At 50.3% G+C, this 21,842-nt stretch overlaps 1 protein-coding gene across 19 annotated transcripts in view; it reads right to left on the bottom strand.

The window, feature by feature from the left end:
- Positions 1–1,999: 1,999 nt before the first annotated feature.
- The window catches only part of ODF2 (outer dense fiber of sperm tails 2), a 29,210-nt gene continuing 9,367 nt past the window's right edge, over positions 2,000–21,842 (bottom strand). For 12 of the 19 annotated variants that reach the window (XM_027556435.1, XM_027556439.1, XM_027556437.1 and 9 more), the window contains 16 exons: positions 21,392–21,552; positions 20,536–20,665; positions 19,862–19,993; positions 16,156–16,227; positions 15,037–15,108; positions 14,787–14,903; positions 13,982–14,167; positions 13,356–13,465; positions 11,848–11,983; positions 9,457–9,567; positions 9,193–9,297; positions 8,086–8,244; positions 6,654–6,754; positions 4,850–5,012; positions 4,302–4,427; positions 2,291–3,899 (listed from right to left, as the gene is read on the bottom strand). In XM_027556435.1, the coding sequence (XP_027412236.1) occupies positions 3,711–3,899; positions 4,302–4,427; positions 4,850–5,012; positions 6,654–6,754; positions 8,086–8,244; positions 9,193–9,297; positions 9,457–9,567; positions 11,848–11,983; positions 13,356–13,465; positions 13,982–14,167; positions 14,787–14,903; positions 15,037–15,108; positions 16,156–16,227; positions 19,862–19,993; positions 20,536–20,665; positions 21,392–21,552 (2,070 nt within the window). In that variant the 3' untranslated portion in view covers positions 2,291–3,710. Of the gene's footprint in view, positions 3,900–4,301; positions 4,428–4,849; positions 5,013–6,653; positions 6,755–8,085; positions 8,245–9,192; positions 9,298–9,456; positions 9,568–11,847; positions 11,984–13,355; positions 13,466–13,981; positions 14,168–14,786; positions 14,904–15,036; positions 15,109–16,155; positions 16,228–19,861; positions 19,994–20,535; positions 20,666–21,391; positions 21,553–21,842 lie in introns of all 19 variants that reach the window. The other 7 variants (XM_027556436.1, XM_027556438.1, XM_027556443.1 and 4 more) reach the window with 2 other exon arrangements.

Here is a 21,842-nt window from a genome sequence, read left to right as displayed (position 1 = left end):
GGCCCGTGGTTCCTGCTTCCTGCCACGGCTTTAGACCTAGGAGCTTCGTTTGGGTGGGCCTTATAGGTTACAGAAAAGTGAATAGGTTTGATGAGGTTGTCAAGTTGGAATCCTCATACACTACCAGTGGGACTCTAAGATGAGGCAGCTCCTGTGGAAGACAGTCTGGCAGGTCCAGGGGTTGACTGTGCCCTTCCACTGGCGGGGAGGCTTGGGTTCTATCCCAAGTCAGGGCATTAAGCTTCCACATGCCATCCAACCGTCTCATCCTCTTGCCCCGTTCTCTTCCTGCCCTCAATGTTTCCCAGCAACAGGGTCCTTTCCAATGAGCTGGCTCTTCGCATCAGGTGGCCAAAGTATTGGAGCTTCAGTTTCAGCATCAGTCTTTCCAAGGAATATTCAGGGTTGATTTCCTTTACGACTAACTGGTTTGATCTCCTTGCACTCCAAGGGACTCTCAAGAGTCTTCTCCAACACCACAGTTAAAAAGCATCAACTTGGAGAAGGAAATGGCAACCCACTCCAGTATTCTTGCCTAGAAAATCCCATGGACGGAGGAGCCTGGGAGGCTACGGTCCATGGGGTCGTGAAGAGTCAGACACGACTCAGCAACTTCACTTTTGCCTAGAGCCCACATCTGTGAATCTGGATTCTGGCTAAGTAAGATTCCATGTTTGTATTAGTGTCAAGATGCAGAGGCCAAGGTTCTTGCTATCAATTTCAACCTGGAAGAAATACTAATAGCCACCACTTATTAAGTGCCTACTGTGTGCCAGGCTCTGAACTTGGTGCTTCATATACATTATTCTAAATTCTCACAACCAGTAAGGTAGGTGTTTTAATTCCCATTTTATAGAACCCCAAACTAAGTCTTAAGTGGTGTGCCTAGAACCACATGGCTAATAAGTCTTAAAGATAAGGTTTGAGGCGGGTCCCTCTGTGCTTTTTCTGCTAAGCTACACAACCTCTAGTCATATCAAAGTCTTCCAAAGTGCAAATATATTCTGATTTACTCCAGGCTACCGAAAGCTTTCACAAGAATATCTCAGTAGCAAATGAATTGATTTATCCTTGACACTCTCTCTCAGTGGTGAATTTAATAAAATATTCTTGTATGCTAAAAAAAAAAAAAAAAAAAAAAAGCATCAACTCGTCAGGCGCTCAGCTTTCTTTATAGTCCAACTCTCACATCCATACATGACTACTGGAAAAACCATAGTTTTGACTAGATGGACCTTTGTCAGCAAAGTGATGTCTCTGCTTTTAATATGCTGTCTAGGTTTGTCATAGCTTTTCTTCCAATGAGCAAGCATTTTTTAATTTCATGGCTACAGTCACAGTCCTCAGTGATTTTGGAGCCCAAGAAAATAAAATCTGTCACTGTTTGAACTTTTTCCCCATCTATTTGCCATCAACTGATAGGACTGGATGCCGTGATCTTAGTTTTTTCAATGTTGAATTTTAAGACAGCTTTTTTACTCTCCTCTTACACCTTCATCAAGAGACTCTTTAGTGCCTCTTCAATTTCTGCCATAAGGATGGTGTCATCTACATATCTGAGATTGTTGATATTTCTCCTGGCTATCTTGATTCCAGCTTGTGAACCATCCAGCCCAGCATTTAGCATGTTATACTCTGTGTAGAAGTTAAATAAGCAGAGTGACAATATACAGCCTAGATGTACTTCTTCCCCAATTTTGAACGAGTCTATTGTTCCATGTCCAGTTCTGTTACATCTTGCTGTGCATACAGGCTTCTCAGGAGAAGTTCCACTTGGGTGTGATGAAAATGTTGGCGAATTAAGACAAAGGTGGGGGTCACACAACTTTGAATATATTAAAAACTACTGAATTATGCACTTTAAAAGAGTGAATTATATCTATCTCGATAAATGAAAAGCTCATCATTGCTGAGGCCAGCTTTAACTAGGACACTAACTTTTGACCCTTTTGCCCATTTCATGGGGTCTCAGTTTGAGGCAGAAAGGAAAACTCTCGAGTTTGAAGCAATATAAACATTTTTCATTTTCACAAAATCTCTGGACTTTTTGTAATACAATATTTTACAAAGAAAAACCAAACATTGTTAGGAGAATCCCAGCCACGAAACCAAAGAGAGTTCCCCACAGCATCATCGCAGATAGCAGAATCCTACACTGAAGGGCTATCATTAGCTTGATGATAAAAATGATGAGTTATACAGAAGTGTATGCACATTGGTGTAAGTTTGTCAACTGTCTTTTCTTAGGAAGATCTTTCATACATTGTATGAAAATTCAAGTCTATGTTAATGATGTGAAAATAGGCTTGGTTTTATGGCAATGGTAGCTGGTAGTAGTAATTTCAGGGAGCTTCCTTGGCAAAATTAAAAGCTGAAGATAAAATTTAAGAACAAAACTAACAAAAACAAATCATTGAAAGCTGTAAACTACAAATGTCTCCAAAACTGGGGCAGGGTGGGGGGGTGCGGTTCTGGGAGTGCAATCCAGATGCCTGTGTGGAACCATTGCTTTTGGGGACACGGGGATTCTCCAGAGGTTCGGACCTGGGTTACAGTGGCTGAGAGGGAACAAGACTTGATCACCCAGACGACAATACCATCTAGAATGGAAAGGTTAGGATTCAGCACAGAACACCAAGTGTGTTCTCTTCTCTCTGAATATGTTGTTCTTTTAAATACAGGAACATGTGAGGAGGACAAAAATAGCCCATCATCTTTCAGAAAGCAATTAACATTTAAAAAATAGCAAGACAGACACAGCCCATCTTCCTCCTAAGAGCTAAAGCCATCTGCCCTCACACACTGAGCAGCACCTTGCCATGTATCTCCTCCGGACCTTTCACAGGATCATAAAGCAAAAGCATGCAGAGGAGAAAGCACCGACCCAGTCAGAATCAAAGAGCCTAATGTTCCATGTGCCACGTCCTGAAAAAACGTTTACTGGCTCTTCTGCAGCGTCTTACTGAATCATTTTTAGAAGAGGGATCGTGTGGGTAAAGGAGACTATCCCGTGGAAACTTAAATATTGATTATAAAAGCTTTTGTAAAACATATACATTTCAAGAATAAATGCATTCCACAGACACAAACCTAGCTAAGAAAAAAATCAATGAGACTGGGATTGTACTTTTACAAGGCGAACTTGTAAAACATAAACCCTCGAGTGTCTGTAGGGAAGTGCGTGAGGGCAAGTGGCCTTGAGGAAACTTGGCCACAAGTGGGAGGGGAGCACCTTGGAGAGGACACCGTACCCATGCAATGAGGAAAGCAGCACGAGAAGGTGAGGCGCAGTGCGGACCTCTGCCTAGCAGCTCCTGCTGGTTAGGGTCAGGGAAAACCCGAGAGAGTCCTCAAATAGAAGAGAGCTGGAAAACGGTCTGGAGGGAAAGTCCAGGCCAAATATTCTCCTGAGAAACGAATGAGCCAATCACAGTGAGTTAAAACCTGACCCTAATAGTAGTAGCTTTAAGGCCTGTTGGGGTAATTAGAACTTTCCATCAGGTGATGCTATCGGAGAGGAGAGAACTAAGTGGGTTCGGCTCCATCCCCTGCTGCTCGAGGCACTTTTCTGGAGTTAGTAGCTAAGACAAGATCCTGAACGTACTTCATCTCAGGGAGAGAGAGGAAAACCAACAGGCTTTCCAGATATGGCTTAGCGACACCTCCGTTGCCAAGGCATCCATCTGAGCCCCTAACCCAAGAGCAGCGGCTTAGGTGGGAGGAGACCGGGAGCGGATGGGAGAGCTGGTCAGGTAGGAAGCGTAGGGACCGTCCCCAAACACGTTGGCGTAGGACGACTTGAGGAACTGGACGTAGTTCTGCATGCTGCGGCTGGTGCTCTCCGACTGCTCCAGGCGGTCTTTCAGGTCCTGCAGGCGGCTCTGGTAGCGGCGATCAGCCTGAGGGGAGGAACAGGCCGGGGCCCAGTGTGGGACGCCCAGAACAGACCACCCCTAGAGGCCAGGGGATGAGGGCTGCTAATGGGTCGCTTTCTTTCTGAAAATATTCTCAACCTGGATTGTGGTGATAACTGCACAACTCAGAATGTACTCAAAACTACTGAATTGTACAATCTGAATGAGAGAGTTTTATGGTAAATGCCCTCTTAACAAAGCTGGTAATAAACAAGGGGAGGGGCCTGGAATATCCTGAAGGGACGGGAAAGTGATGGGAGGAAAATAAAACCATGTCATATTCATAAAAAGAACAGAACACAGTGCCCTGCAGGCGCCAGGAAGCTCAACCTTCAACCCATACCCTTCTTGTCTGCTACCACCCCCGCTACCCCCAGACAGACTCACGTCGTCCCGGCTCCGCCGCAGCTGGCTGAGCTCGGTCTTGGTCCTGCTCAGCTGGGTCTCAAGGTCCAGGATCTTGTTCTGGGCTGCTCGCTCCTTGGAGGCTGCGTGCTCCTTGGTTTGTTCCACCTGCCCAGAAAGCACAGAGGTGGGGCTGGCTTACCTGACACAGGGACACCTGGTAAAGAAGAGGCTGGACCACTCCCACTGACCGGTCTCACTGTGGAGAATTCTCTGCAGCCTCAGGGCGGGAGCTAGCTACGGAGACCACTTCTGCAAGCCTGCTTCACCTGCCCTTTGCCAACGCTCCATGAGTTACCACCTCAGATGTGGAACACCTGTCTGAGGCCCACTCTGGCAGCAATGACAGGAGCAGTTGTGAATCCAGTGCCAAGTCCTTTACAATCATTGCTCATTTGATCTTCATGATGAATCTGTGGGGGCAGGTACTACTACGATATGCCCATTTTTCAGATGAGGAGATAGGTTCAGAGAAGTTAAGCGATGTGCCCAAAGACGCAGAGCTGCTTAACAACAGATGTGAGACTGACCTGCCTCCTGGCGTCTTCAATGGCGCTCTCCAACTGCCTCGCCAGGGTTCCGCATTCCCGTGTTTTCTCCTCCAGTCGCAGCTGGGACTGGTGGATTGCCTCCTCCCTCTTGGCAATCACCTGTAGGAACTCGATATTCTGGGCACTGGTCGCCTCCAGTTTCCTAGGTGAAAGCACTCAGTCAGAGTCTGCTCGTCCCACTATGTGTCCTGTTCCACACAGCTGGGGGCTGCCAGCCACGCTGGACCGGGTTCACACCACACCAAGAATCTCCAGGGAATAACAGGAATAAATCAAAGAACTCTGCTGATCATCATGACGGCAAGGAGCTGTATGGAGAGTGGGAGAAGCAAGCACAGACTGACTGTGGGCTGTGCTGCGTACATGTATCATCACATGTGATATGGCAGCTTGCAGCTCAGGAATGTGGGTCCCATTCTGATCCCCACTTTACAAATGAAGCAACTGTGCCACGGAGAGGTGAAGTCTTTGGCTCAAGGTCACCACAGCTGGTAGGTCTGTCACCAAAACCCACGCCCACCCCCCCCTCCCCCGACTTCTTCACTGCTGCCACCCTCAGCAAAGGGACTTCAGCTGGAGCACTCAACATCATTTGTGACCAGCCATGGGGCAGCAGTGACCATCTTGTGTGCACACATGGTCCCCGCTGCACTTCCAGAACACCTTCCAATCTCAGGAGTTCTTTAAGTCCTGCAACTTTGCAGCTGCATCTTTGAGGCCAGCAGAGTAAAGGTGGAGCCCAGGGGAGACCACTTGCTTAAAGTCCCTGCTGGCAGGCTGTGTGAGCCACCTGGGCCAACTGCAGCCTCCTGGGATTCCCCAAGTCTTTCATCACTGAAACGAGGGCTCCAACCCTCATGTTATGGACACTAAATGCTTGGGAGGAAGAACTTTGCAAGTCACCAGCTGTGTGCTCTTGGGCAAGTCACCTAACCTCTCCCCAAGCTCAGTCTCCTTGTATCTAAAACGGGGATAATACCAACTCATATATACTATTCTATACAGCGTGATTTTGCACACCAGGTAACGTGCTAAGCCCTTTGAGGATTATCTCGAGGAAGATACACAACAACCCCAAGAACTGGACTTCTCCCTACCTTGCTCCCTTTCTCAAGATGAGTAAACAGGGTGATGAGGTTCAAAAGGATGAAATGATTTGCTCAAGATCACAATGCAGGTAAAGTGGCCAAGTTGTGATCAAAGGCCAAAGATTCTGATTCCAAAACGTGAACTCTTTTCCTGACTGCCTCCAGTAGACCATAAGTAACAGGGAATAGATCAGAAAGGTCTTGGGAAGGGTGACCAGGAATAAAGAGCAGAATGTGGGGGAGTGTCTCCCACTGCAGCACCTGGCCCTGCTGGTTTGCTTGGATGAAGTATGCCTTTCTGATAGGTGGTGCCTATGGGTGGCCTGATCCTTTTCTTAATTTTTCTTTTTATTTCTTGGCCACACTATGAAGCATGCAGGACCTTAGTTCCCCGAGCAGGTATCGAACCCAGGTTCCCTGCAGTGAAGCGCAGAGTCTTAACCATTGGACCACCACTGGGTGGTCTGATCTTGATCACACTGTCATGGAGCATCCCCCCTGGCCAGAGACCACCTTCCTCTCTCCCACAATGCTTACCACTGCAGTGGAAACAGCTTTTCCTCTGAGGTCTGCCTAGTACCTTCCAGGGCCTCGAGTCCCTCAAACATTTCTGCACACTGAGCCCAAAGCAGCTAAGTGGCTGAAAAGTCTCAGGTCCTAGGAAGAGGACAGAGATTGGACCAAGTGCCTCTAACCTCTCCAGTTCATCCACCTTCAGACTCAGCTGTTTATTTTCTTTCTGGGAAGCCTGATGTTTCTCTCTCGCCATCTCCAGCTTGTCCCCCTGGTGTTCGATCTAAAATGACAGGAACACAGACTGGTTTACAAAAGAACCTCCAGGTACAGCCCTCCCTTATCCCTGTGACCTGTCATCCACACCCAGGAGAGAGGCACGCTGCCCTCAGCAGGCATCCAAGTCTCAACGCACAACCTGGAGGAGAGAGGAGAGTGGGGACAGGTTAGGCCCAACCCCCGAGATCGAAGGCTCTCCCACGCTGAGAGAAGCCAGCTTCGATCCTGAATAGCCATGATGACACAGTCTGGTTCAGGAGAGGCCAGTCAGTAGGATCTGGGCAGACATAAGGCAGAAGCAGAGAGCAGGCCTAACTGGTCCACGCAACCCACTACCGAGCTTTACCAAGGATGTTGGTGGGACTGCTGATGTCATTCTCCTTAACTGGGGACCACTGCAAGCAAGGCCATGGGAAATCTATCAAGTCCTTCAGACTGGCAGGTTTGAGAAGTTATCCAGAAGACTCAGACATCCAGGCCTGAAAGGTCCTGAGTACACTCAGGTTCAAGAGTAGGCAGGTGATTTCAAGTACTAAGAACATGGGCTTGGGAACCAGACAGAGCTGGCTGGCTTCCAGTCCCTGTTGAGAAGCATTAGTTCAGGAGAGTGTGACCTGTGACCTCAGGAAATGACTTCTCCCCCTCTCTGCCCTTGGCTGCTTTTTGTGAAATGGGGAAAATAAGACCCTTTGCAAAGTTACTGGGAGAATTAAATGAGAGAATGCCGGAGCACAGAGCACATGCTCAAAAAATGGCAGCTACTTCCACCGTTACTGCAAGGACGCAGGTGTAGACAGGGGAAGGGTCTCGCCCAAGGTCACAGTGCAGATGAGAAGCGTACCGTTTCTTAGACCTTGCCGGCTTGGTTCCAGGCACCCAAAGGCAGATTGCCTCTGGGAGAAAAGCAGTCCTCTGTTGGGACAGAAGCTCAGGCAAGGGGTCTATTCAGACTAGGGAAAGGCAGCTAAAGCAAGAGAAAGACGGAGACAAAGAAAACCTATGGCTTGGTGTCCACTGGTGGCATGAGGCTTGAGGACAGCAGCAGAGCGTTGAAGGGCAAGGCCGGCGGAGACTTGGAGCACTCGGGGAGCGGCGAGAGCAGGAGGGCCCGGCAGCTCCTATAACTACAATCACTTTGTGCAAACACAAGGCATTTGGCACACCAGACTTTTATTTCACAGCACTGATGATAGCTCACTCCTTTCAGAAAGCGGCAGCCAAGAAAAAGGAAGTGGTCCTCCCTTGGGGGGGGGGGCGGCGCGCACGTGCAGCTCATCTTGGTAAGCGGGCCCCTGCTCGGGCCAGTTCGTGGGACCCTTTCTGCCAGTCCCTTACCCGGCTGCGCAGGTCTGATATGATGGCTGTGAGGTCAATGTTCTTCCGCTCATAGCCCTGCAGCTGATCCTGGCACTCAGCCAGTTTAGCCTCTGTGATCTTAAGGATATCGGGCAGCTGCTGCAGGTCAGCCAGCTGGGACTGGAACTGCCTCCGTGCCTGGAGTGGGAGAGAGGAGCCCACAGTTGGGAAGGGCCTGGTGGCTGCAGCAGCCAAACAGAATCCTTGGGAGTGTGCCAAGGCCGCCCTCAGGCCCCTGGAAGGGGTCCTGCAAGGCCCATGGGCAGAAGTGCAGCCTCCCGGCAGGCCACTGAAAACATCTTAGGTGTTCTCTGGGGGGACACATTTGGCTACTTGGTGACTGCAGCCTGCTGCTCCTTTACTCACTGAAGAATAATGGTGACCATGTAACAAACTCCAGGACCCAGGCGTTACTCCCTGAATTCATACGACTTAACACAGTAGGTGCTGCTGGCCCCACCTAAAGACTCTGAGGATCAAAGGATCACTTGCCCAAGGTCACTCAGTTAGGAACTGGCAGAGCCAGGATTCAAGTCTAGTGTAACCCAAAAGCTCCTAGGAAGGCAGTCACAACACTCTGGGTCAGAGGGAAAGCTATCACCTATCTGGTCTTCACCCATCCTTGTATTAAGGAGGAGCCTAAGGACTGCAGAGGGGCAGTAACGTGTCCAAGGATATGCAGCCAGGTAGTGGCTGAGCCTGGACTCAATCTGTCTCCAAGGTCACTATTAAGATGATCTCTTTGCTTCCAGACAGCCAAGCTGTCTCTAGAATAATAATGCTTTTTGGCAGGGAAGGGGACAGGAGGCAATTTTTTGGTTGGCACAAAATTAAAACATCACAAAGAAGGCATGCAACAGGCACACCTAAGGCCTGACAGATCTGTGGATCTGAATCCACCTGAATGTTCCAAGCAGGGGAAATTTTTTTTTTTTTAAGGAAAACCAGGATGAGAAAGAGGAATAACGAGGAAGCAGGAGAGAGAAGAGATGAGAAGCACATCGGAGAGCGTCAAGGACAGACAGGAGGGACAGACTGCAGGCCCGGGACTGGGGAGGGGAAGAAGGCGAGCACAGGGAGCAATACCGCTTCAATCTCTTTGTTCATCTCATCTTTAAGGATCTTGTTCTCTTTGTCACAGCGTTCCAGCTGGGCAGCCACTTCATCAGCCTCCAGTCTGGTCTTCATCACCTGGGAACCAACAAAGCATTGGGCCATCTTGGGCAGAGCCAAGTTTTGGTGAAAAAAAAACAAACAGACACCTTTTTGGGGGGAGGCCTTGGGGTGAACCTCCCTCCATAGCAGGAGGCGCTGCTGCCCTGGCAGGGCCGCTGACACCGGACAGCCTACCTGACTCTTATAGTTGTCAATCATTCCCTCATAGTTCTTAACTGATGCCTTCAGCTGCTGGACCTCGATGTGCGCCTGGTTGAGCTTGTCCTCCATTGGGGCGAAGCTAGCCTAGAAGGGAACCAGATCAAGGTTAACCGGCTAGTGGGTAACCAGCAGGAAAGGTCCTGGAGCAGGTGGCCAAACCAAGCCCTGACTCCTACTCTGAGGGGCTGGCAAAGGGAAGCCCCACCTACTCGACCCCTGCCAGCAGGTTTCCTCAGACAGGCACCAAGGCAGGGCTTCCCAATATGACCAACTCAAGTGAAGACAGATGAAAATAAGAGATTCCCGTGTTTTTCTGTTCTTATCACAAAAGCAATGCATTATTGGGAATTCCTTGGCAGTCCCATGGTTAGGATTCAGCACTTTCACTCCTGGGAGCCAGGATTTGATCTTTAGGAAACTAAGATCCGAATGCCTCAGGGCATGACCAAAATAAAGAAAAAAACGAGAAAAAGGCAACATATTATCATTAAAGAAAATGGAGATAAAACCCAGAAAAACAAATCATGATTCCTTAGTATATGGCTATATATTGATAGCTGTGTAGATATTTTATTTTTTCCAGTAAGCATGGGATTATATTATATCCAGTGCTTTGCAACAAACTCTTCAATTAACAAGTATGTTGAGAACTACTTCTCTCATCAATAAATGCTCACCTTAGCAGATGGGACAAAATAAAGTCATGGTATCTCAATAAAATAATAAGCACTCATTTAAAAGAAAGAAAGCAAAAGAAAAAAAAGATATCCATGAAATGTGGTTGAGTGGGAAAATTAAGCTGCAGAATAACAGATGGAAGGATGAATGTGCATATGTTTGAATATGCAGGTTACTATCAGAGTAAAAAAACTGGAATAAATGTACATATACAGGTAACAGAGACCTTCAGTTCTGCCATCACATTTCTGTGATGTTTTCAACTTTCATATAAGCATATTTTACCTCTGTAATTATGATTGCCTTTGTAATTAATGTCTGGGAAAATATACTTCTACAGACATTCTGAAGAGCCACACTGTATCTCACCACACAGACATAGCGGCCTTCAAATAATACCCTAGTTAACTGTCAGGCGTGGGCTTGTCTGTCACTTGTCCAACACCTGCACGGCAACCAGTGACACGAACGCTCTCCCACCTTTTTAAAATGAAAAAGACGGACGCCACCAAGCACTGCTGCGGAGACACGGAGCACGTTGCTCACACGCCCCTGATGAGCCTGGAGACCTGCACACCCAGCTTTACGTTCGCGGGCACCTACCGAGGGTCACCGTACCACCTACTGACCGAGCATTTCTACTTCAAGGTATAGGAAGCTGTACCGCCGGACATCCGTCGACAGCAGAATGGACAAGCGTGTCGTGGGATAATTCCTACAACGGCACAATGCACGGCACAGAGACGGACGCACCACCACACACGCCGTGGATAACTTCCACAAACAGAACGCCGAGGAAAAGCCACAAGGGCCAGGCTCAGAGTTCAAAACCAGGCCAACTCATCTGGAGTGACAGAGTCAGGACAACCATTCCGTTAGCATCGGATGTTTGTAACTAGGTGAGGTCACCGGGGTGGCTGGCTTTAAGGTTCCATCAGGGTGACTGGTGGACAAAGTACGTCTGTTTTGTGTACCTTTCTATATTATACTTCCTTAAATCTATCTTAACAAAAATCAGTAAAAAAAAAAAAAAAAAAAGACACTATTGCCCAGATCAGTTAAAAAGCAAGATCAAACCTGGCTCTGCAATGTCAACCTCTGTTCGCTGCCTCTCACCACCGGGTTGCTGGAGGGTGTAAAGTGAGTGGTTAAAAGCTAGTGGTTACAGCCCCAGAGTCAGACTGAAGTTCAAATCCAAACTCCCAATACTTCCAAGGGCAGACTCTTGGCAAGAAACTTAAACTTGCTCTAAGCAGTCTCCTTATTCTAGAAAATGGAGTAATTATCACATTATTGGGAGGTTACAGTGAGAGTGAATGCAAGTGGATGGTCCCAGCAGTGCGCCAGGAGCATCAGTGTTAACTTCAAGGTCAGATCGACCTCACATGCATGGGCTGAATGTCACGTGGGGCACTTCACCCGCCTCACCCTCCACGCAGGACCTCACTTCCTCCCCCTAAGGAAACTGCAGCGACAGCGAGGCAGACATCCTGTTCGGGTCCTGCAACTCCACAAGGTTTGGTCAGGACTTGAATCTGGGTCTCCCCGACTCCAGAGGAAGCCCTCTTAGCCCACTGCTGCCTCCAGGCCCTCGGGAGGCCCCGGCGGTCATCTCTGGGCCCAACCAGGAATGCCCAGCCATCTGCTCTCTACCCGAATGTCCCGGGCCTGGCTCTCACGACCCACCTTCAGCCTCTCGTTCTCTAGTTTGAACGCGGAATACTCGGCGGTCTGCCGATGTAGTCTCTCCACCAGGCTGTCCCGGTCTTCCCGCATCTTCTCCTCCAAGGTCTGTTGTTGGTTTACGAGATCTGTCACCCGGCTGGAAGGTCACAAAGCGAAAGCAGACACAATCAAGCCCGCGGGCTATGAGCAGCCTGCGTCTTTGTGTGGAGTGGGGCCTGGGCTTCCTTCCCAGGTCACCCATGTCCCTCCTCTCCTTGGCACCCGGCCTGCTCCCAGTCTCCACTGCGAAGAGCAGCTGCCCCCGCATTGGCGCCCATGGCGTTCCCAGGTAGCCCGCTCTCATACAGTAGCCTTTAAGGTCTACCTCCCTTACCACCCGCCTCCCAGAAGCCTTCTCTGTTCTAATCGTCCCACAAGGCTGAGACACTGTCTGAAGACAAGGGCCACGGGTGCAGTCCCTTCCCAGCTCCCCAAAGTAGTTCCTGATCTCTTAGCCCATCAGGAACTGAAGTCAGGACAGAACTCCCAGGCTCAGAGGTCAGGGGTGCCCGCAGGCATCCATCTCCCTCACACACACATCGCACTGGGGTTCCATCTCCCCTGGGTGAGGGCAGGTGCCACAAAGCAGTAAAAAGGCACACGGCTCCTTTTTTTTTGAGTATTGAGAAATTAGAGTTCGTCATTCAGCAAATGTTTTGCAAGTACTAACTAGGCCCAAGCAAACGCATTCTATTGCTTCACCAGCAAACGCCAGCTCAACTTGAAAAGCCCAGTTCAGACATCCCACCTCAGGACATGTCTTCCATGATCCCTTTCATCTGTACCTCAGATCCTTCTGCCTTAACTATCCATTTTTTCCCACTAGATGGAGAATCCCAAGGGTAGTGCCCGGCATAAGTGCAGTACAGGGTTAACATCATGGGGAAGGCAATGCATTTGTTTTTTAACTGCTGTAACCTTAAAGGTCAATACACAGCCTGGTACATAGTAGCTGCTCAATAAACAAATGAATGAACACATGAATTCGGCTGAGCCGGAGAATGGTCACTGTTGATAGTCCACCAGTGACGAGGAAGGTGTGTTCAGTCACCTTCAACTTAAGGCCACTTGTGCCCCCTACTCCCAGGCCGTACCTCTGACCTACTGACTGGCAGACAAAGAGAAGCTGAGAGAAGACAGGGTGAAGGCAGAAACCAGCTGCCCTGTCCCCCAAGAACTGGAAGGAGGACACCACTGAGGCTGGGCTTGTTTCCCTGCTGTGCAGGTTAGGGCCCCGCTCTGGCCCAGGTTTGAGCAGAGAAGGCCTCTTCATAGTGCCCACCAGGGGGCAGGACCCTGGGACAGGGCTGGAACCAGGGCCTACCTCGGCCAGTCCAGTGCAGCCCTGGACCAGAGGAGACCAGATGGCACCCGTGTGGCCCACGCGAGCTGCCTCAGATGCCTGGCACCATGCACCGGCTCACCCCCTCCTCCAATTGGCCCCATGCCCTCTCCTCACACAGACATACTCGTTCAGGACAATAATTTCCAGCTCAAGGTCTCCTTTGTCTTTTACAACTTGGTTATAGCGGCTCCTCCATGACTCCAGAGTGGATAAAGCTTCAGCAACATAAAGATCCTGGGAATAGGGGACAGTAGACAGGGTCCATCGGTCAGGTGTCAGCACTGAGGCCAAGGGAGCTGAGGGTCATCCCAGGCCACACCCCTCACCCTGATAACATAAACCCCCTCCTGCAATTCCTTTCTAGAAGCACTGAGACTAAAGCAGGAGCCAGATGCTACTTTTCCGTTTCCAGCATCACATGCACCCTGACTGCAAATCCATAACCATCACTCCCACCTGTGATACTGATGCGGTTAGAATGTCCCACAAACCCTCCACTTGTCTCCAGCCAGCCGCCCTCCCCCATCACCACCCTTTTAGCTGTTAACTCCCTGACTGCCTCTTCCTCCAGCCAGCCACCCGTCCTCCCAGCTCATTCACCCTCTCCACTGCCATCTATTTCTCCATTTGCCTGCCCAGCCACCTCTCTTGAGCTTTTCACCTCCACCTGCCCATCCACTCCTCGCCTATCCACCGCCCCACCCCTCCTTCCCTTCCTCGTCGGCCTGCCCTCCTCGGGGACGCCGCTACCTTGTCGGCAAGTTGCACGTGCAGCTGCTCAGCATACTCCTCGCTCTTCTCGGCTCTCTCTTTTTGGGCTCGGATGGCTTTCTTCAAGGACTCTTTGTCTCGTTCTCCCTTCTGCTTCAGTTCCTTCAGCTGCTCCATGATGGCCTCCACTTCCGCCTTGTGCTGGTTCCCGCTGCGCTCCAGGTTCTGGGAGACAGGGACAACGGTGGAGGAGAGACAGAGGAGAGAGATGAGAAGTCCGGGGCAGGGTGAGGCGGGGCGGGGAGGCAGCAAAAAGGAGGAATGAGGAAGAGAGAAATCAGGTCAACTGTGTGGGAGGCGATGCAGACCAGAGATGTGAGGGCCCTGCCCAGTTTCCCACAGCACCTCTCCCATTACGGAACCCACTGGTTCTTAGTGTTAAGACAGAACTCTATCTTAACATCCTGGCATCCTTCCCTGAACTCCCAGTACAGTAGTCAGAGATATTCCTCAGTTACTCAGCAGAGCTGTGACCTTAGAGGGTCAGCCCCCCGCCAACCCTCTACCCACCCCATGGGTAGTTAGGAGAACTGGAGGCCTAAGGGATTAAGTGACTGGCTCAGAAGCATGGCACCCAACTGGTCACTGCTGGGAAGAACACCCAAACCCCTGCTCTTGCCCCTGGCCCAGAGTATCCCTTGCCACTGGCTCAGAGTGCTTTGGCAGCAGTGCCCCCTAAACCTTTGGGGGCAAATCCTGAACATGAGCACCTTGGCCAGGCCATGGCTCCTGGACCGCCAGGCACTGCCCTCTCCCTTTCCCATCAGTGGGGCCAAGCAGGTACCTTGATCTGCATACACAGGCGACTGTTCTCCGCCTCTTTGCACCGAAGCTGTGCCTGCAAATGCCCCCGCATGGTCTCCATGGACTTGGAAAGCTCAGATGCTGTCTTTGCTTGAGCCTTTGGAGAGACGGAGAAAGTGACAGAGCCAGGATTTGAACCCAGCTCTGCGATTCCAGAGCGCACTCTACCCACGACCTGGGAGAGGGCACTCTCCCAGCCCATACGGAGGAGCGACTGTCGGGGATGGTACCTTCTCACATTGTATTTCCTGGAGGAGCTCTTCCACCTCCTTGTCTTTGTCTTGCAGCAGTAATAGCAGGCGCTGGGGAGAACAGACTGTCATGAGCTCCCTGGGAAGGGAGAGGAGGCTCGGCCCAGGGAGGACAAAACTCCTGTGAGTGCCTGGCCACTGGGCTCAAGTCCCAGAGATACTGGCCCATGTCACAGAGATCTGAGCAGGAAGCACCTAACATCTGTATCACAATTTTTTTTTATAACAATTTAAAATAATGTTAACTGTGGGAAATACTGACACACCAAAAAAACACTAAGGAATGCCCACAATCTCCCACCCAGAGATAACCACTGTTAACACAGATTAAAAAGCCAAATACATATTTTGCTGTATAACCACGTTTACCATAGTGTGATTAAATATGTATCTTTTGATAAAGCACCTTAGTATTTCCATTTTCTGATGTATCATAATTTGACAAGGCTCTTGAACTGGGAATGCACGTTCAGGCATCATCACCATGACTGCCGAATCCTAGTGATGTTCAGCCAGGCACCACGGCTAAACCTTGGCAATCATGGTCTCTATTTCTCTCTCTCAGAACCTCACAACAGACATTAATACATCTAACGCTCCAGAAAGTCTTGAAGTTAAGCAGCTTGTTGAATGAGCCATTCGGGCTGGTCAGTATTTTCCCATATTTATTTGGCCATGTATCACTTCCCCCCCTTTTGTTTCTTATACCCATTAACACTTGAGGAACTCAAGGTTCCATGGAACAGACTTTGGAAGGTGATGCCTTGGCAGAGATTCCTTGGGAGAACTGGAATTTGGGGGTCAACAGGTCTACACCGTAATACAAATGAGGAAATGCAGAGAACAAACTGATGGCTTACAAATCCATCACCATCCCTCAGGCTAGCGTCCAACTTGGTGATTCAAGCTCTCAAGTGAGCAGCTAGACAAGCCCGGTGGAAAAGGAGGGATGGGAATATCTGCTTCATATTTTTTACAGATTTGAAACTAAGACCCCCCCAAAAAATCAGAGTAGGGCTCCAGCCCTTCTGCAGCCGCTCAGCACCTCTATGCTGTCGCCTATACCCGCTCTGGCCGGCAGGGGGCGCTGTGTGTTACCGCTTTCTCAGAGTCCGCCTCTGCCAGCCGTTTCAGCAGTGTCCCTTGTTGCTCCATCAATCTTTCAGAATCCTTTAAGGGAAGGCGGGAAAAGCCAACTCGTTAACCAATAAACTGAGAGGTCTACTTCCTCTAGATCCTATTCCTGTCCTGAAAATTATGTTTCTCATGAGGGAAGTAATGAATTATATACTCATAATAAAATACTTAATGAACCCCTTATCCCCACCTCCAAACCCAGCCCTACAGTGGCGAGTTTGGTGACTGTCCTGCCCATCCTTCCTCTCTGCCCTTACACAGAGCTACACCTAGAGAACCAGCTTTTGGGAGGTGAGGGGTGGGGAGGGATTAATGTGTAATTTTACCAAAATGATACCATACTGTAATTCTGTCTACAACTGGATTTTTTAAAAAATCTTTATTGAGATAGAAATTCAGATATAGGTCATCCATTTAAAATGTACAGTTCAATAGTTTTTGGTATATTTGGTCAAATGTAACAAACTTTGCCACCATTTTCAAGTGTAAAACTCAGTGGTGTATGGTACATTTACAATGTTGAATAACCATCACTACCATCTGAAAGAGAAAAGTAAAAGTATTAGTCGCTCAGTCATGTCCGACTCTTCGCGACCCTATGGACTGCAGCATGCCAGGCTCCTCTGTCCATGGAATTCTACAGGCAAGAATACTGGAGTGGCCATGCCCTCCTCCAGGGGATCTTCCCAACCCAGATCTCGAACCCAGATCTCCTAAATTGCAGGAGGATTCTTTACTGTCTGAGCCACCAGGGTAGACCCACTACTCTCTAGTTTCACAATTTTTTCATCACCTAAAAGGAAACCCGCACCTGTCAAGCAGTCTCCATTTTCTCTCCCTCCCTGCCCCCAGCAACCCCTGATCTGTTCTTTTGTGTGTAGGGGTGGGGTGGGGTGGCATGCCACACGACTTGCAGGATCTTAGTTCCTCGGCCAGGGACTGAACCCGGGCCCTGGCAGTGAAAGTGCCAAGTCCTAACCACTAGACCGCCACGGAATTCCCCAACCTCTATAATCTGCTTTCTGTCTCTAAAATGCAGTGGTATTTCTTTTTTGTTTTTGTTGTTTCTTTTTTTTTTTTGCAGTGGTATTTCTAACCTCTCCCCATAACTTTTGGGCAATAAGGTGGCTCCTGGGTTTTGCAACTGTAAATACTGCAGCAATAGACACGTTGAGCATATACCACGGTGTCTCCTCAGGACTGACACAAAGAGTAAGAATGGCTGGGCCAGAAGGTTTGTGATTTGTGACAGCTGACATGCCCTGCAAAATGCCTGCACTGACTCACACGGCTTCAAGCAGGACGTGAGCACACCGGGCAGTAGCCAGCCTCTACCTCTTGCCAGTCTTGCCAGCATGAACCCTTCTGTTAATTCGCACTTCCCTAATTACTAAATAACTCTCATGCTTATTTAGCCACGTAGGCTTCCCCTTCCCCAGACTGCCTGCTCACACCCTTGCCCACTTTCTCACTGGGCTGTGTCTTTGTGAACCATCTCTATTCTTCCTCCCAGGCACCCGAACAAAGTACCCCAAGCAGAAGGCTCACTCCTCTTTCTGTTTCAGTCCCTCAGTTCACCCTCATGGACCAAGAGAAAAGGGCTCCCCAGTCCCCAAATTTCCTGAGGACCCAGGAACTGAAAGAAGACAGCACTGTGGTTTCTCCAGCAACAAGAGGCAAAGAACACAGGACAAAAGCCTGGACCGGGGATCCAAAGCCTGCAGCTGATCACTGTAGGATAGGCCATGACGCCCTCTGAGCCTCCGGGGGACGCTACATAGACTAACACATGACCACAGCAAATCCCCCACCCTATGGAGCCAGGCACTGTCACCACGCCCATTTCACGGACCAAAAGACTGAGGCTGGGAGAAGTGAAGTCAGCTGCCTGAGATCACACAGTCAGAAACGGCAGAGCTGGGCCCGAAGCCAAAGGACTCCAGAGCCGGAACACTGCCCCCACCGCTCTGAGCACTCCCCAGGAAGCACTGAGATGGGGGTGCAGTCCCGAGGGCCACACAGGCAGGAGGAGGTGAGCGCCGAGATAGAACTGGGGACACCTGCTATGGTGGGAGTTTAAATTAGCTGACCCTTCACCTCCAACTGGAGAATCTGGGCTTCCAGGCTGGTATAATAGAAGGTAAGAAGGCAAAAAGGGGAAAAAATTGGTAGGAAGAGGTTTTCTGAAAGCCCCTCCAGTCCCAGGACAAGCAGTAGCATCAGCCACCATTTATCAAGCACCCACCGTGTGCCGGGAGTATGCACAATCCTTGTCCAGGTAACATCTCTAAATCTCTTACCACCCCATGTGAAAGATGCTATTCCCATTTTATAGGTGGGAAAACTGAGGCCCAGAGAGGTTAAAAATCACGCCCCATGAACACTGAACCAGAAATGAGACAGAAATATTTTAAGAGGATAATTTAGCTGTAGCTAGTAAAAGTCGTAGAAATATATTCTGGAAACTCTCATGTTTCCTGTACACCAGGAATAGTCCAGACGAGTGTGCAAAATAACACTCACTGCTTGTGAACCCAAACAACTAAAAATTGTCTCCATCAACGGAAGGGTGAGTAAGTAAGTTGTGGTGCTGTCATAAAACAGAATAGAGCAGGGAAAATGAACCACCTTAGGTTTCAAGTTTAAAAATGGATAGATCTCATAAAAGCATTGACTGAAAAAAGCAAACTCAGAAGAATACATATGGAACAATATCATTTATGTCAAGTTTGAGAACATGCTAAACTATACCGTAGGTTGCCTGAGGATGCATACCCAAGAGAAAAACTACCGGATCGCAGATAAAGTTCCCCGCTGATGGGAGGGAGACGAGGTTATTGACAAAGGAGACCTAGAGGGATTCAGCCATGTGGACAAGGTTTTGTTTGGAAAGTTGGATAGCAGGTACACTATCATTTTAAACGTTAATTTTCTAAATAAAAACAAAGGAAGTTGACACTGCTTCTTAAAAAAAGACGGTAAACTAAGAAAAACAGGGACTTCCCTGGCAGTTCAGTGGTTGGGACTCTGAGCTTCCTCGGCAGGGGGTATGGGTTTGATCCCTGGTCAGGGGTCTAGGATCCCACAAACTGCACGAGGCAGCGGAAAAAAAAAAAAACAAACCCTAAAGAAGCAAACAAACAAAATCTAAGAAAAATACCATCTCGTCAGGACTGGCATTTTGAGACTCCAGGTACCCCTTTGGGTTGAACCAAATGGGAAGAGAGCTGTTTATACTGTCAATCTTTTCAGAATCATTTGCTAACATAAAATATATTTCAGAGACCATTTTTTTTTTAAGAAAACAAAGTAATATCATACAATGTATCTGCCAGCCATTAAGCCTCCTACTTTCCTAAAACTCAGGTCTCCTCCCATGCCTGCTTTGCCACACGAACCCTGGGATGGGCTAAAACCCCTCCCTGACTCCCCGCTGCCCTTCTGACTTCCAAGGTCCTTCTTGTACTGCCAGGCCCACTTCAAAAAGGAAGCCAGCCTGTCTACCAGACGCCCAGCATTTCATATGATTGATTTCAGCCAATTGTCCTATGACCCCTCAGGTCAGGCAGGCACCGAGAATATTTTCTTTTTAAAGACAGGAGCCTGCAGGGCTGGAAGGGCCCAGGTTCTGCATGGGAGCCTGGGTGGGGCGGGGGCTGCCGCTCACCTCTTTGCAGTGTTGTTCCCTCAGCAGGTCTCGGAGAGTGCGGTTGGTCTCTTCAAATGTGCTCAGCTTCTGCAGGAGAAGTTCTTTCTGCCTCGTTAGGGTGTTGATGTCCGAGCAGGTCATCTGTTTCTCCTGGAAGACAGGAGGCAGTCTTGCCAGGCACAAGGGGAGAATGGAAGAGCTGGCACAAGGAGTTTCCATGGGGAACTTAGGAGTCCCTGGTGCCAGGAAGCCTGGGCAAGAAGAGCTGGGCAAAGGCAGCTGCTGGAGGAAGACCAGGAGGGATGGGCTGGAGCTGAGCCTGCCGACAGTGCCAGGTGGAAAAAGGGGCCGGAGAGTTCAGTGTGGGTGAGCGCAGTTACGGCAGGCTTCCTGGAAGAGGTGCACTTCCTGGACGATACACTTGGTGCCTGATACTTGCAGGAATCAGATGCCTGGATTTACTGTGATCCCAGGAGACCCATGATGACATCTCCTCGGAGGCCCCAGCTACCAAAGGTCATCTTTGAGGGTCAGGCCCCAAAAGTGAGAAGAGGGGAGGGGGTGCTGAGGAGTTAAGAGTGCCCTTCCCTGGCCTGAAGATGTCATAAAGTCAGCATGATGACTGCGTGGCCCCTTCAAGTGGCCCCTCTCTGGGCCCAGCACCGGGCTGGGTGGCTCTGGCGGCCGCTTACCGATTTCAGTTTCCCGATGGTATCCTTCAGGGCCATGACTTGTTTGGCAGCAGCAGCCCCATCCATTTCAGCCTCCACCAGCTTGGACATGAGGCACTCCTTCTCCTGCTGGAGGTGTTTTTTCTGCAGCCTGGGGCCAGAAAGAACAGGACCCTGTGAGCCGCCCCCCAGGGCCCTGCCCACCTGACACTCCGAGGCTCGCCTCACAATGCCCTGCGAGCCTCATCTCCTGGTCAGGGCACAGGAGTGGGGGAGGGGGCGGGATGGCCCTCCAGGCCTGCGTGGCCTTCTGCAAGGAAATGCGGTCACCAGAGCAGGGCCTCCACACCGGTGACGTGCTGCCACCTGCTGGTCTCTCAGAAACCAGTGTCACCGCAGCCCCCGGCCACTGCCAAGGCCACCTAGCCACCATCTTCAGATCCACTTCTGAGCTCTCCCCTCCACTCTCCCCGCGTCTGGTCACACCGCTCCCTTGCTTCCAACACCCTTCAGTGGCTCCCAAGCGCCCTCAATGCAAATGCCTCCAAGTGGGCACCAAGAGCCCCTGCCAACCTCTGTGGCAGCCCTGCCCTTGGTGCACCCTGTTCCCCTCGCTCTGGCCTGCTTTTTTCACTTCTCAGTCACAGACTCTTCCCACCTTGGGGCCTTCCTGAGACACGATCCTGCGACCAGCCGTGTCTTCTGCCCCTGCACCCACCTGCCTGGCTCCTAGCTGTCCTGCGGGACTCCTGTTTTTTTTTCCAGAAAGGTCTCCCCGATACCCTCCCCCACTGCACTCTGCGGGGAACCAGGAGTGCTTTAGTGACCCGGGGACCGGGCCGGCGTGCGGGCAGGCGCCCAGGGCAGGGCCGCTCACATGGTGTAGTCCTTCTCCTCCTTGATGCGCTCGATGTTGTGCCGCAGCACCGTGTTCTCGTGCTCGGTCTCGGCCAGCTCTTGGGCCACCTCCTCCAGCTCCTCCTTCCGCTCCTCCAGGAACCTTTTGGCCATCTGGCGCTCTCCCTTCTGCATCTTGACCTGTGTGGGGGCACGCAGCCAGGGCCCACTGAGGGGAGGCAGCCCTTCCCCGCATCTCGAGGCCCGTCGCTCAGGACCAAGGCAGGGCACCTTGGACTGAGTGCTCAAGTGTCATGGTGGGGGGTGGGGGTGGGGGTCCTCTGGGCGCAGCTCAGTCAGGCGTCACAAAGACCCTGGGCGGTCACTGTTCATCTCATCTCGAAACTGAGGAAATGGAGGGGGCGGTGCCTGGGTGACTTTCTGCTTGGGCACGGAGCCAGGATACCAACGGTGGTTTGGCTGGCACACCA

Source organism: Bos indicus x Bos taurus, chromosome 11, assembly GCF_003369695.1.
Source record: "Bos indicus x Bos taurus breed Angus x Brahman F1 hybrid chromosome 11, Bos_hybrid_MaternalHap_v2.0, whole genome shotgun sequence".
Lineage (NCBI taxonomy): Eukaryota > Metazoa > Chordata > Mammalia > Artiodactyla > Bovidae > Bos > Bos indicus x Bos taurus.
The sequence above is the reverse complement of the archived record's forward strand: the minus strand, read 5'-3'. Positions and strand labels throughout refer to the sequence as shown.